The sequence below is a fragment of the Sturnira hondurensis genome, unplaced genomic scaffold, assembly GCF_014824575.4.
Source record: "Sturnira hondurensis isolate 20B ecotype Veracruz unplaced genomic scaffold, ASM1482457v3 Scaffold0021354, whole genome shotgun sequence".
NCBI classification, from domain to species: Eukaryota; Metazoa; Chordata; class Mammalia; order Chiroptera; family Phyllostomidae; genus Sturnira; species Sturnira hondurensis.
In genome coordinates, this window is record NW_028093985.1 from 172,149 (window position 1) to 188,451 (window position 16,303).

General features: G+C 37.0%; 1 protein-coding gene across 2 annotated transcripts in view; it reads left to right on the forward strand.

Annotated features, from left to right (window-relative positions):
* BDP1 (BDP1 general transcription factor IIIB subunit) overlaps nucleotides 1-16,303 on the forward strand; it is a 109,345-nt gene that overhangs the window by 30,440 nt on the left and 62,602 nt on the right. For both annotated transcript variants that reach the window (XM_037032431.1, XM_037032432.1), the window contains exons 10-12: nucleotides 901-1,185; nucleotides 3,182-3,329; nucleotides 8,321-8,479. In XM_037032431.1, coding sequence (XP_036888326.1) covers nucleotides 901-1,185; nucleotides 3,182-3,329; nucleotides 8,321-8,479 — 592 coding nt within the window. The remainder of the gene's footprint in view (nucleotides 1-900; nucleotides 1,186-3,181; nucleotides 3,330-8,320; nucleotides 8,480-16,303) is intronic.

Below are 16,303 nucleotides of genomic sequence, written 5' to 3' on the forward strand. Positions count from 1 at the left end.
ATTAATGTTGTGATTATCTTGTTATAGTTGACAGCACAAGTAACTCACTGTATCTTATTAATGTGAAAAATTTTCAGATGTATTATTACAAATGTCAGAATTTTAAAATTGCTGATTATTATTCTGATAGAGAATAAATTAAGTGTTATTTTCTTAGTTTCAAAATTTTGACTTTTTTCCTCACAAAAATGACATTGAATTTTATTATTTTTTTAAGATTAGATATTTTTAGAGTTGTCTGATCAGCCATGGTTACGAAGTTTGCTTTTAGTTTGGATGCTGTTTCCATGGTGATCTCTATTTTTGGTTTTTAAATTATTTCATTGTATTCATCTTTTGATACAGCTGACTATTAATATATCTTCAAAGAAAAAGCACTAGAAATTATGTAAAAATATATATTAGAAAGGAGATATAATACAGGAAATAAAATTCTTGAACTCTCTTTTCCTGCCCTGTCAATCAGATTCTTCAGATTTTCTAGGAATAACTATCACTCAACTCTTTTCTCGGAATATATATGTGTGTTCTGAAATTGAGTATATGAAATTGTTTTTGTTTAATAAACATGAGGTCATACTATATATGTTGTTTTGCAACTTGATTTTTTAAAAATCTAACAGCGTTTTTTGAAATCTTCGACATCACTCCATATGAGCCTACCTCATTATTATTATTTACTGCATGGATTTTTATAGCATAAATGTAGCATTATAACTTACTTAGTTGTTCTCTGTTGGACATTTTATATTGCCTTCAAAAGTTTGCTCATACAGATAATACTACAGAGGATATCCTTGAGTATTTCTCTTCTATATCTTTAAGGTAGGTTAAAGATATAGAACCTACATTTTTTCTGTAGGTTTTTTACATATTTATAACCATTTCTCTTATTTACAGTGAAAAAGGTTGCCAGTGAAGGAGTGAATGAAAATCCAGATGAATCTGTGAATGCTAACCTTTCAGGCACAAAAGAATCTCAGAAGGATGCTCAGGCAATTCAAGAAGAACAACAGCCTCTGACTTCATCAGGACAGGATTCAGAACAGATTGCATTAGAACCAGACCTAAATCAAAAGAAAAGGAGGAGAAAAAATCAAGATGAAGTTGGTAACCAAGAAGTAAAAAGTCTTTCAGGAAATGCCACTGTTCAGCCAGGCCCTTCTAAAGGAGAAAAACAGAAAAGTAAGTTTTAAGTTTCTTAAATATTTTAATAGCCCTTGTATTATTTGAGGACATATGTACAGTAATATGATATGTAACTTAAGTGGCTTCCTTTGGAATAGTAGTAATTATTAATGCTTATTAATTGGTTCTATATTTTTGTAGTGTGTTAAATTCTTTTATTTTTAATTTAGTAGGAAAAAAGTTGTTAAAAAATCTCAAAGCTAAATGGAGAGATTTTTTTAAAAGATTTTATTTATTTATTTATTTTTAGAGGGGAAGGAGAGAGGGAGAGAAACATCAATGTATGGTTGCCTTTTGTGCGTCCCCTGCTGGTAGTTAGCCTGCAAGGAACCCGCATGCAACCCAGGCATGTGCCCTGACTGGGAATCGAACCGCGATCGTCTGGTTCGCAGGCCCGCGCTCAATCCACTGAGCTATGCCAGCCAGGGCCTAAATGGAGAGATTTTTACTCCAAAGTTTGTCTCTGAGATGTATTACCTCCTGTGTACTCCCATTAACAATGATAAGAAGTCACATGTATATACTGCAGGTTCTGCAATAATGTGATTTCATTCAACATAATTTTTCTACAGCTTGATGAGATGCTGTAGGAACTTAACTCTTTGTTTACAAAGAGTTTAGTTAGCTTCTGGTAAAATTGATTTTGTTACCCCATTTTGCCTCAGGTCCAAGAACCTATTGACAATTTGAGGATAATAGTTAAATGTATATTGCTTGTGTCTGTTAATAAATCACAGGTTTTTTTGTTACCTTTTCAGAGCACTTTTGTGAACCTACAATAAGTTGTTTAATTTCTATGAAAGAGCTACTGGAATAAGTATTTCTCCCATTTTTAAATTTACAAATTTTAAATTTTAAATTTTAAACTTCCTTAGAATGCAGACATACTGACTCTTATGAGTTGCTAGGGAATGAAGGCTAAGAGTTTAGGGAAGTCTTGATCTCTTTCCTTAAGAGTTTGTGTACAGGTTACTGAACATAGATAAGCAAGTAAAGAGAGGAGAAAAAGATAGTAGCAGATCAAAACAGCCCTTCTGTAGAATTTAAATTTTACGTAGTTCAGCTTCACCAATAAGATTTAATGAATGAGTTCTGGTAGGTAGCAAAGGATGATTTATAGGAATTAAAATATAATGCTCTTTTGTGGCTTATTATTAAAGACATTTTATGTAAAGCAGAGTAGCTCAGTGATGAAGAAATTGGTCTTTGGAAATCATGCAGACCTTGGTTTAGATTCTAGCTCTTTTATTTGGTAAGTATAACCTTGGGCAAGTCACTTAAGATCTTTGAACTTAGATTTTTTTTCTTTTTTTTTTAAAGATTTTATTTATTTATCTTTAGAGGGGAAGGAAAGGAGAGGAGGAGAGAAGTATCAATGTATGGTTGCCTCTCGTCAGTCTCCTGCTGGGAACTGGCCTGCAACCCAGGCATGTGCCCTGACTGGGAATCGAAACCTTGATCATGTGGTTCACAGGCCCATGCTGAATCCACTGAGCTACACCAGCCAGGGCCAGATTTTTTTCTTATTGATGGGTTAATATTAATACCTTTTAGTAGGATTGTTTTAAATATTAAATGAGATATTTATCTGATGAACATACAGTTTCTGTCATTTACTTAAGTACTCAAATAATAGCTATTATGTTATTAATTATGACACTTCTGAAAGAGCAGAAGAGCCAAATCCACTGTTTCCTAACTAGACATATTTAACCACTTAAAATTTAAAGCAAGATAAAAGAAGGATGCTATAAACTGCCCAAAAAACTTACGCTGGTTTTCAAAACACAAATAGTTGTAAGTTGATAGATTTTTTCATTAATGTTCTAAAAATATAATCTATCTCTTGCATATAAGAACTTGAATGTTGAATGGATTAGTGATTTATAGGAAGAGGTGGTATTAATGGTGTAATATGTAAATTCCTTTGACATTTGAAATATAGATGTTTCTGCTGTCAGTTTTTAGAATACCATGCATTTTGTATTCATAGATAAATGTCAGTCTTTAAGTCCTGAGATAAATGAAGATGAAGGCAATAAGAAACAGACACTTTCCTGTGTACAGAACACCAGTGAAGTTGCAGATCTATCTTCCAGGGACAAAGTTGTGAAAAAAACTGACACTATTTTTCCATCAAGGTATTTTATATATTTTTCCTGACTTTGTTTGCATTTTATGTCAGTTACTAAGAAAGGAGTGTGAAATCATCAACAATAATTATTATTTGGCTTATTTCTCTTTTCAACTCTATTTGTTTTTCTTATGTATTTTCAGGCTCTCTGTTAGATGCATACATATTTTGGACTGTTGTCTCTTCTTGAGGAAATCACCCTTTTATCATTTGTGATATCATTCTGATACTGCCTTTTTAAAAAAATGTATTTTATTATGCTATTACAGTTGTCCCAATTTTCCCCCTTTGTCCCTCTCCACCAAGTACCCCCCTATTCCCTCTGGCAGTCCTGCACCCTTTAGTTCATGTCCATGGGTCGTGCATGTAAGTTCTTTGGTTATTCTACTTCCTACACTGTTCTTAACATCCCCTGGTCTATTCTTACCTACCAATTTGCGTGTCTTAATCCCTGTGCCTTTTCTACCATCCTCCCACTTCCCCCTCCCAGCTGATTACCCTCCGTGAGATCTCTGTATCTACTCTTCTGTTTCTGTTCTGCTTGCTTGCTTGGATTGGTGTTTAGATCAATTGTTGATAGGTGTGAATTTATTGCTATTTTAATGTTTATAGTTTTGATAATTTTCTTTTTTTAAATCAGTCCCTGTAGCATTTCATATAATAAGGGCTTGGTGATGATGAACTGCTTTAACTTGACCTTATCTGGGAAGCACTTTCTGTACCCTCCCATTCTGCTGGGTTGCTGGAGAGAGTAATCTTGGATGTAGGTCCTTGCTTTTCCTGACTTCAAATATTTCTTTCTATCCCCTTCTTGCCTGCAACGTCTCTTTTGGGAAATCTGCTGACAGTCTGATGGGAACTCCTCTGTAGGTAACTGTGTCCTTTTCTCTTGCTGCTTCTAAGATTCTCTCCTTATCTTTAATCTTGGCTAATGTAATTATGATGTGCCTTGGTATGTTCCTCCTTGGGTCCAACTTCTTTGGGACTCTCTGAGCTTCCTGGACTTCCTGGAAGTCTATTTCCTTTGCCAGATTGGGGAAGTTCTCAGCCTCTCCGTACTTTTTCTTTTTTTTTTTTAACGTGGTTTTTTTTTTTTTTAAAGATTTTATTTATTTATTTATTTTTAGAGGGGAGGGAGAGAAACATCAATGTATGGTTGCCTTTTGTGCATCCCCTGCTGGTAGTTAGCCTGCAAGGAACCGGTTTGCAACCCAGGCATGTGCCCTGACTGGGAATTGAACCGCGATCGTCTGGTTCGCAGGCCTGCGCTCAATCCATTGAGCTACGCCAGCCAGGGCTTCTCCTTACTTTTTCGAATTCTTGTTTCTTCATTCCTTTCTGGTTGAATGTTTATTTCTTCCTTCTGGTCCAGACTGTTGATTTTGGTCCTGGTTTCCCTCCTGTCACTGTTGGTTCCCTGTACATTTTTCTTTATTTCACTTTGATAGCCTTCACTTTTTCCTCTATTTTGCAACCATGTTCAACCAATTCTGTGAGCATCCTGATTACCAGTGTTTTGAACTGTGCATCTTATAGGTTGGCTATCTCTTCTTTGGGTAGTTGTATTTTTTCTGGAGCTTTGATCTGTTCTTTTATTTGAGCCCTTTTTTTTTTTTGTCTTGGTTTGCCTTGTTGCATAGTAAGCGGCAAAGCCTTAGGTGTTCACCAGGGTGAGGCAACCTATGTGTCTGGGTTGTGATGCTGTATGTAGGGGAGGGGTCTGAGAGGGAGCAATGACACTTGCTCCCCTCTCTGCCAGCTTTCAGTCACTTCTGCTACCCACAAGCAAATTAGGCCCTTCTTGTACTGATTCCCATTGGGTAGGTTTGTATACGTTCTAGGACCCTGTGGGTCTTTCCAACAAACTCTCCTCTGAGGCTGGGAGTTTCTCCTGCTGTTGCCTCAGCCCCCACAGGTGTTTTCAATCAGAGGTTTGAGGCCTTATTTCCCTGTGCTGGTACCTTGGGTTGGGTGGTCTGTCTCGCTCCCCAGTTGTTCCTCCCGGTTTATCTGCACATGAATGTGGGACTACTGGCTCCACCGGCCATTGCCTCGTGGAGTCCACCAGCTGCTGCCTTCCCTGCCCCGGTCCTCCAGCTGCAGCCTTGCTGCAAGTCCTCTCTGCTAGGCTGCCCGTCTCTGCCCTTCCTACTGATCTGGGTGAAGGTTTCTTCTTTAACTCCTTGGTTGCCAGACTTCCATCCATTCGATTTTCTGTCAGCTGTGGTTGTTTTTCATTTTTAAATTGTTCTCCTTCTTTCTGTGCGAGGAGGCACAGTGTGTCTACCTATGGTTTCATCTTGGCCAGAAGTCCTTTTTATATTTTTGATATTAAGTCCTTATCAGATATATGGCTTGCATATATTTTCATCTGTTTCATAGTTGCCTTTGACTCTGTTGATTATTTCCTTTGTTGTACCTAAGCTTTTTAGTTTGATGTAGTCCCACTTGTCCTTTTTTGCTTTTGTTTTCTGCTTTTTGGTGTCGTAGCCAGGAAATTTTCATAACAATATCACTGTTATGAAGCTTTCCTCCCATGTGTTCTTCAGGAGTTTTATGCTTTAAGGCGTTACCTTTAAGTCTTTAATCCACCTTGAATTGATTTTTGTGTTTGGTGTAAGATAAATGTCCAATTTCATTTTTTTGCACGTGGATATCCAGCTTCCCCAATATCATTTGTTGAAGAGACTATTCTTTTTCTATGGTGCAGTTTTGGTACCCTGTAAAAGGTCATTTGGCCATATCTATGTGGATTTACTCAGGGGCTGTCTGTTCTGTTCTGTTTATATGTCTGTCTTCTGAAAAATTTGATGGAAGTTATTTATTCTCATGTAGAAAAACATATATGCACATGTGCTCATTTAGTCATACGGTTCAGAATGTTAATATCTTATTTGAATGTGAGCCATGGACCTTTGATAAATTTTTTTAAATTAATTTTTTAGAGAGTGAGGAAGGGGGCGGAGAGAGAGAGAGAGAGAGACCGAGACAGGCAGAGAGACAGAGAAGATTGATTTGTTTCCCTTATTTATGCATTTATTGGTTGATTCTTGTCTGTACCCTGACCAGAGATCAAACCCACAACCTTCCTGTATTGGGATGATACTGTAACCAGCTGAGTAACCTGGCCAAGGTCATGATTCTCAACTTGTGAGGTTATAGACTTCTAAATTGTGACTTCAGAGATAACAACTAATTTCATAAGCTACACATAAAACAATACTGATTATTTTTTCTAACTTAGGGGGAAAACCCTGTGATGACTATTAAAATCTCAACTAGTTTTATAGAACAGCAAGCCAATACTAAAGTTGTTGTATCCACAAGAGTAAGGGTCATGGATAGTAAATACAATTTTGAAAAATGCCCCTGGAGAGGAAATGTATTAAGACTTCTAAAGCTGGAGTAATTAAAGCAGTGTAATACTGGTACAGGGATAGACATGTTGACTCAGAGGAACTGAATGTAGAGTCGGGGAGAGATTTAGGAATTTGATACATGGCAGAGGTAGTATTAGCAATTAGTGGGTGATGATTGAATTATTATTTATTAGTTGGTGCTGAGATATGAAAAATGCAGTGTGAGATCCCCATTTTACCCTATGCACTAAATTCCTGATAAAGACTACATGTATTAAGCAAATATTTAAACTTTTAAAGGAAAATACTTTGTGATGTCATGGACTATTTTAGACACAAAAAGCCAAAGTTTAAAAGATAAAACTAATAAATTTACAGTAAAATTAAGTACTTTTGTTGACAAAAGGCTCTAGTAGAAGGCAAGCTACTGATTGGGAAGTTTTATGGGTAGCATGTAACCCAAGAAGAGCAAAGAGCTCTTATTAATTAGTCGGGGAGATAGTAGAAAAATTAGTAGAAAAAATGAGAAAGAGAAAAGGATGGCTAAATGGAAAACTGAGTGCTAGTTAGTACATGGCCATCATTTATATTATTGTTCATTGAAACACTTCATAATATAGTAGTCTTTTCTTTCCATAGTACAGTGTTAACTGCAACTTGGGTATATTGAAACTGTATCCTCAATTTACATGAGTTTTTGTTAACACAGTGTAAATTCATGCCAAGCAAAGATTGCCTATATAAAATTTTAATTTAATTTAATTTAATTTTTGAATTTTTAAAAGAATTTATTTGAGCCAAACTGACACATATGCTGGGGAGCATGATCTCAAATGATGTCAGAAAATTTTAATGAAAGATTATTCCTAAATATTACTATGATTTTATACATGCATTTGATTTATGAACCCCGTATACATAAGGACTTTTCCTGTTGTGTCTTTTTGAGCACTTTCCCAAGCTTATTAATTTGTGGTGGCTACTTTCTTTGCAGGAATAATTTTTAATAACATGGTGCAAGAAAAATCATAGAAAAGCTGAAATATTTTTTTTGAAGATTTTATTTATTTATTTATCTTTAGAGGGGAAGGAGAGAGGGAGAGAAACATCAATGTATGGTTGCCTTTTGTGCGTCCCCTGCTGGGAGTTGGCCTGCAGGGAACTGGCCTGCAACCCAGGCATGTGCCCTGACTGGGAATCGAACCGCGATCGTCTGGTTCGCAGGCCCGCGCTCAATCCACTGAGCTACACCAGCCAGGGCCGAAAAGCTGAAATATTTTAAAAAAATTTTCCGTAATATGAAGGATTATCGTCCATATTGTTGATTTGTATACAGTATTTACAAATGTTTTAAATAATTAGTATAAAGTATGCATTACGAAGAATTTCTTTCCCCCTGATGTTTTCTTTTTTTAAAAAAATATTTTATTTATTTATCTTTAGAGGGGAAGGGAAGGAGAGGAGGAGAGAAATATCAATATCAATGTATGGTTGCCTCATGTGAGTCCCCTGCTGGGAACTGGCCTGAAACCCAGGCATGTGCCCTGACTAGGAATCGAACCTTGATTGTGTGGTTCGCAGGCCCACGCTCAATCCATTGAGTTACACTAGCCAGGGCTTAATGTTTTCTTTTCCTTAGCAGCCAAGAAGATGTCATGTCAGTAGCAACTGAGACTTCAGATTCAGGCTCTCCAGATTTGCATTCATCAGAAGTTGGAATTGGAGCCTTGTGTGAAGTGAATAATGTGGAGAGTAGTTGTACAGAAGAAAGAAATGTTGACCTAAAAAACACATCACTGTAAGTATTTTATATTGTGGGATTTTAAAATTTATTTTCCAACTTTGATAATTTATTATCATTTAAGAAATGGTAGTAATACTGCTTCCTTAGGGATGTGAAGGGAACTGTAGACCATTTAATATGTAACTGTACTGTGGTGTCAGTGTGACATGGAGGTTTTCCACTTTATATTTTTATAAAAGGAGTCTCTTTTATACATGGTGTATTACAGTGCCATGAATTTAAAAAAATTGTAACTTAGGAAATTCTGAACTTATTTAGAAACTTAAATATTTACTATGAGATTTTACTTTTAGTTGGTTTGAGTTAATATTCATGCCTATTGTCAAAATAGTTGATTTTGATATTTATGACTTTAAAGAGATTGTTTTTAGTATACATATACTGGTTAAATTAAAATCTTCACTAAAAATAGAATAAAGGCACCACAAAAATTTTCTTTTGAAGAGATATCCCCAAAATTTAGACTTTTTGTCTTTCTCATAACTCCTTACATGTATGGACTTAAAAGCTATTTAGTTTATGAATTATTTATTTTCAGTAAAGCAAAGTCATATTGAGAATCAACCTTATTTTTGAAATAAAAATTTAAAATAGTTTTTGGACTATTTTAAATAGTGAATAAACAGTATATTCTTTTGGTTCAGATGTCTGAAAGTGTGAAAAGGTATTGAGTGAAATATCCGTTCTACCATATTCTTATTCACTCTAACTAGTAACCAGTTTTATTTTTTAAATTCTTTCAGAGATTTTTTAAAAAGTATATTAAAGCTAATGCAAATTTACTTTCTTACTCTTTTTAAAAAACCTAATGGTAGCATATTGTACATATCATTTTGCAGATTTTTTTGGTCTTATAGCTTCATATCTTTACATAAAGATCTTCTTTATTTGTTTTAAAGCTGCCTAGTGTTCTTGTATGGAAGAATCACATTTTAGATTATCAGCGCCCTATTGATGGCTATGTAGGTTGTTTTATAAACAATGTTTATAATCTTGCATATCCATTCTTTCATCTCTATGCTAGTATATTTGTAGGGTAAGTTCCTAAAAATGGAAATGCTCGCTCTATGGATATTTATGTGTGTTCATTTATGATTTTGATAGTGCCAAAATGCTCTTCTTAGGACTTATGCTAGTTTATATTCCTACTAACAATGTAAAGAAGCACTTGCCTCTCTTACCAACTAACAAGTGTTACCAAACTTGGATTTTTGCTGGTCTGGATAGATTATGAAATAACATCTCAGTATAGTACCACCATTCCATTTCTTCTTTTTTGGGCCGGGTATGTAATTCTTTTATTTGTTTTTTTTTTTTTTCAGTTTTCATTGTAGTATTTTCTAACGTAAATGAAAATCAGTAGAACAGTGAATATCTGTATATAATTCCACTTATATTCTCTGATTTTTAATGTCACATTTGTATTCACTCATGCTGTCTGTCTTTCTCTACTTTTAATATGTACTTTAAAAATATTTATTTATTAATTTTTAATAAAAGGCTACTTTTATTAAAGTAGCCTTGGGTAAAGAGAAACTGATTTGTTACTCTATTTTTATTTATTTATTTATTTAATTAATTTTTTAAAATATATTTTATTTATTATGCTATTACAGTTGTCCCATTTTTTCTCCCTTTTATTTCCCTCTGCTCTGTACCCCCTCCCACCAGCATTACCCCACATTAATTCATGTTCATGGGTTGTAAATATAAGTTCTTTGGCTTCTCCATTTCCCATACTATTCTTAACCTCCCGCAGTCTGTTTTGTAGCTTCTTTTTTTTAAAATAAAGATTTTATTTATTTATTTAAATTTAGAGGGGAAGGAGAGAGGGAGAGAAACATCAATGCATGGTTGCCTTTCATGCATCCCCTGCTGGGAGTTGGCCTGCAGGGAACTGGCCTGCAACCCAGGCATGTGCCCTGACTGGGAATTGAACGGCGATCCTCTGGTTCGCAGGGCTGTGTTCAATCCACTGAGCTACACCAGCCAGGGCTTATTTATTTATTTTTAATTTTAATTTTTATTTAATTCTTGTTCAAGTACAGTTTTCTGTCTTATATTCCCAGCCCTGCCCACCCCAGTGCCCCCCACCTTAATTATTGTCCATGTGCCCTTTATACTTGTTCATGTGAGTCCTTTCCCTTTTCCCCTATGATTCTCTCCCCTTTCCCCTCTGGACCCTGACCGCCTGTTCCGTATTTGAGTGTCATTGGTCATATTTTGCTTGCTTGTTTGTTTTGTTCTTTAGATTCCTGTTAACGGTGATATCATATGGTATTTGTCTTTCACCCCTCTGGCTTATTTCGCTCAGCATAATGCTTTCCAGTTCCATCCATTATGTGGCAAAGGGTAGGAGTTCCTTCTTCCTTTCTGCAGCATAGAATTCCATTGTGTAAATGTACCATAGCTTTTTGATCCAGTCATTTACCAATGGGCATCTACGTTGCTTCCAACTCTTGGTTATCGTAAATTGTGCTGCTATGAACATCGGGGTGCATAGGTTCTTTTGGTTTGGTGTTTCAGGGTTCTTAGGATATACTCCTAATAGTGGAATTGCTGGGTCAAAAGGCAGATTCATTTTTAGTCTTCTCAGAAAATTCCATATTGTTTTCCATAGTGGCTATACCAGTCTGCAATCCCACCAACAGTGAACTAGGTAGGGTCCCCTTTCCCCCACAACCTCTCCAGCACTTGTTGTTTGTTGCTTTGTTTATGATAGCCATTCTGACTGGTGTAAAGTGGTATCTCATTGTGGTTTTAATTTGCATCTCTCTGATGATAGCTAGCGATATTGATCATCTTTTCATGTGTCTCTGGATCCTCTGTATGTCCTGCTTGGAGAAATGCCTGTTCAAGTCCTTTGCCCATTTTTCAGTTGGGTTGCTCGTCTTCTTTGAGTGGAATCGAGTGAGTTCTTTGTATATTTTGGAGATTAAACCTTTGTCTGAGGTATCATTGGCAAATATGTTTTCCCAAGCTGTTGCTCCTCTTTTTATTTTGATATTGTTTTCCTTAGCCATGCAGAAGCTTTTAATTTTGATGAGATCCCATTTGTTTATTCTTTCCTTTATGTCCCTTGCTCTAGGGGATGTATCAGTAAAAATCTTGCTGCGTGGAATATCTGAGATTTTCCTGCCAATGTTCTCCTCTAGAGCTTTAATGGTTTCATGGCTTATATTTAAGTCTTTTATCCACCTTGAATTAATTTTGGTGTATGGTGTAAGTTGGTGCTCGAGTTTCATTTTTTTGCATATAGCTGTCCAGTTCTCCCAACACCATTTGTTGAAGAGGCTATCTTTACTCCATTTTATGTTATTGCCCCCTTTGTTGAATATTAATTGACTGTAGAGAGTTGGGTTTATTTCTGGGCTCTCTGTTCTATACCATTGGTCTATGTGCCTGTTTTTATGCCAGTTACCAGGCTGTTTTGATTACAGTGGCCCTGTAATACAGTTTGATATCAGGTATTGTGATCCCTCCTACTTTGTTCTTCTTTCTCAACATTGCAGCTGCTATTCGGGGTCATTTATGGTTCCATGTAAATTTTTGAAGTGTTCTCTGTCTGTGAAATATGCCATTGCTACTTTAATAGGTATTGCATTGAATCTGTAAATTGCTTTGGGTAGTATGGACAATTTGGTGATACTAATTCTTCCAATCCATGAACATGGTATATATTTCCATTTGTGTGTGCCTTCCTTGATTTCTTTCTTCAGTGTTGTGTAGTTTTCTGCATACAGGTCTTTTACCTCCTTGGTTAGGTTTATTCCCAGATATTTTATTTTTGTTTTTGCTATGTCAAATGGGATTTTTTTCTTGATTTCTGCTTCTGCTGCTTCATTGTTGGTATGCAAAAATGCCTTTGTTTTCTGGATATTGACTTTGTATCCCGCTGTTTTGCCAAATTCATTTATTAGTTCGAGCAGTTTTTGGGTAGAGTCTATAGGATTTTCCATGTACACTATCATGTCATCTGCAAACAATAACAGTTTTGTTTCCTCCTTTCTGATTTGGATGCCTTTTATTTCCTTTTCTTGTCTGATAGCTGTGGCTAGAACTTCTAATACTATATTGAATAGAAGTGGTGAAAGTGGGCAATCTTGTCTTGTTCCTGATCTTAATGGAAAAGATTTTTTCCCCATTGAATATGATGTTGGCTGTAGGTCTTTCATACATGGCCCTTATTATATTGAGGAATACTCCCTCTATTCCCATTTTTCTGAGTACCTTTATCATAAATGGGTGTTGTACCTTATTAGAAGCTTTTTTTTGTCTATTGATATGATCATGTTTTTTTTCTGCTTTTGTTTATGTGGTGTATTACATTTACTGATTTGCGGATATTGAACCATCCTTGCATCCCTGGCATGAATCCCACTTGGTCATGGTGTATGGTCTTTTTGATGTATTGTTGGATGCGATTAGCCAATATTTTATTGAGGATTTTAGCATCTATGTTCATCAGTGATATTGGCCTAAAGTTTTCTTTCTTTGTTGTGTCTCTGTCTGGTTTTGGAATTAGGATGATGCTGGCTTCATAAAAAGAGTTTGGGAGTTTCCCATCAGTTTGGATTTTTTGGAATAGTCTGTGAAGAATAGGGGTTAGCTTTTCCTTAAAAGCTTTGTAGAATTCTCCTGTGAAACCATCTGGTCCAGGGCTTTTGTGTGATGGGAGTTTTTTGATTACTTCTTCAATTTCATCTGCTCTTATTGGCCTGTTCAGGTTTTCTGTTTCTTTTTCATTGAGTTTTGGAAGATTATATTTTTCTAGAAATTTGTCCACTTCACCCAGGTTTTCAAATTTCTTGGCATACAGCTCTGCATAGTAATTCCTTACAATCCCTTCTATTTCTGTGGTATCAGTTGTAATCTCTTCTCTTTCATTTCTGATTGTGTTTATTTGGGTCCTCTCTCTTCTTTTCTTAATGAGCCTACTTAAAGGTTTGTCTCTTTTATCTTTTCAGAAAACCAACTCCTGGATTCATTGATCCTTAGAATTGTGCTTTTAGTCTCTATGTCATTTAATTCTGCTCTGATCTTGGTTATTTCCTTCCTTCTACTTGCTCTGGGCTGTCTTTGTTGTTGTTCCTCGAGTTCTTAGAGGCGTCGGGTTAGGTTGTTTGTTTGAAATGTTTCTATCTTCTTTAGGTAAGCCTGTATTGCTATGAACTTCCCTCTCAGGACTGCCTTCACTGTGTCCCATAAGTTTTGGGTTGTTGTAAGGTCATTTTCATTTGTTTCCATAAGTTTTTTGGTTTCTTCCCTAATTTCAGTCTTGACCCATTTGTTGTTTAATAGCATACCATTCAGTCTCCATACTTTTCGGTGTTTTGGGTTTTTTCCTGTGGGATTGGTTTCCAATTTCAGTCCCTTGGGATTAGAGAAAATGCTTGGTATGATTTCTATATTCCTGAATTTGTTGAGAATCTTTTTGTGTCCTATCATGTGGTCTATCTTTGAAAATGTTCCATGTGCATTTGAAAAGAATGTGTATTTAGTTTCTTTGGGATGGATGGCTCTATATCTATCAACTAGGTCCATTTCATCTAGGGTGTCATTTAATGCTGCAATATCTTTGTTGATATTTTGTTTGGAAGATCTGTCCATTTTAGACAGTGGGGTGTTAAAATCCCCTACTATAATTGTGTTGCTGTCAATATCGTTCTTGAGGACCTCTAGAATTTCCTGTATATATTTGGGTGCTCCTATGTTGGGTGCATATATATTTACGATGTTAATGTCTTTTTGGTGGATTCTTCCCTTGAGTATTATGAAGTGACCTTCTAGGTCTCTCTTCATGGCCCTTTTTGTGAAGTCTGTTTTGTCTGATATGAGAATTGCTACCCCGGCTTTTTTTTCTTGTCCATTTGATTGGAACATTTGTTTCCATCCTTTCACTTTTAGTCTGTGATGGTCTTTTGACCTGAGGTGGGTCTCTTGTAGGCAGCATATATGTGGGTCATGCTTTCTTATCCATTCAGCTATTCTATGTCTTTTAATTGGTACATTTAATCCATTTATGTTTAAGATTATTATTGAAAAGTACTTATTCCTTGCCATTTATGTACCTGTGTTCTGCTCCGTCTCTATCTTTTCCTTCCTTTCCTTAAAGCAGCCCTTTTAGTAATTCTTGTAGAACCGGTTTGGTGGAGGTGTATTCTTTTAGACTTCTTTTGTCTTGGAAGCTCTTTATTTGGCCTTCTATCTTGATTGAGAGCCTTGCTGGGTAAAGTAGCCTTGGTTGTAGGCCTCTGTTTCTCATTACTTGGAGTATTTCTTGCCACTCTCTTCTTGCTTGGAATGTTTCCATTGAGAAGTCAGTAGTCAACCTTATTGGGACCCCCTTGTATGGTACTTCCTTTTTCCCCCTTGCTGCCTTTAGGATTCTCTCTTTGTCTTGGAGTTTTGCCATTTTAATGATGATGTCTCTTGCAGTAGGCCTCTTTGGGTTCCACCTGATTAAGACTCTCTGCGATTCCTGGATCCGTGTGAATTTCTCTCTCCTCAGCTTAGGAGAATTTTCCGTTATTACTCTTTCAAGTAGGTTTTCTATCCCTTGTTCTTCTTCTTCTCCTTCTGGTATTCCTATTATTCGGATATTATTACGTTTCATGTTGTGTCTTGCATTTCTTTTAAATTCTCCTCATTTTTTCTGATTCTCTTTTCCATTACTTGGTCCGTCTGGGCGATTCTTTCTACCCTGTCTTTGATCTCGCTTATGCGCTCTTCCGCCACATCGATCCTGCTCTTCATACCTTCTACTGTGTTCTTCAGTTCAGAAATTGTATTCTTCATTTCCTCTTGGCCTTGGCTGATGGTTTCTATTTCCTTTTTCATGTTGGTATAGTTTTTGGAGAGTTCATTGTAGCTCCCCTGTAGTTTCTGCTAGCTTGTTGTAAGCTCTTTGAATTTCCTGATAACCAGTGCTTTGAATTCAATCTGATAGTTGACTTGCCTCTATTTCATCTAACATTCTTTCTGAGACTTCCTCCTTTTCTTTCATTTGGGGATTGTTTCTTTGTCTTCCAATTGTTTGTGTTGCTCTTCTTGTTGGCCTCAGCTTCATAAATTGATCTGTTCTGGTTCCCTGGGTTTATGGTGTGAAGTTCTGTGGTAGGATGCCTGGAAATTCAGTTGTGTAGTCTTCTGCAGGTATCTTGGTGTTCTCCGCTTCCACCTATTCCTCTTGTTGGTTTCCCGCTGGTCAAACCTTTTCTTCTGGTCTCATTAGCTATAGCAGCCTGAGGGGCTATTAATGTTGCCTTTCTCTCGTCTTGGTGAAGTCAACTGGTCTCGCTAGTGCCCTTCCAAGATCCAGACTGGCCTGCTCTCCAGCGCCCCACCGAGAGCAGGTTTTTCCCCAGGCTTCCCAGCCTTGTTCTGGCGTGAGGGTGCGCGCTCCCAGCCAGGCTTTCCCGGTCTCGCAGGCTTGGGCTTGGACCTTTCCCAGTGCTGTGGCTGAACACACAGGGCAACTCACAATTCTTCCAAGCAGGCAGCCACAGCCTGACTCCTGATGCTTCTCAGTCTGTGACGGGTAGGGAGGGAGCTGATGACTGGCTCTCTTCCAGGGGCCCTGCCAGTAGCCCACAGCTCCCCGAGACTGTGGGAGCGCCAGCTCAGGTCCCGCACTACCGGGAACACACAGGCGACTCTCAGTTCCCCAAGTCGGCAACCACAGCCTGAGTGCACGGGTTATCAGAGCTCTCTGGTTTGCTTCCCAATGCCCACTCCTCTCTCTGCCACTACAGGCAGACCGATCTCTCCTGGTGTTTTCCAGTCTGTGCCCTGCTGGTTAGAGAGGGTGCCGGTGAG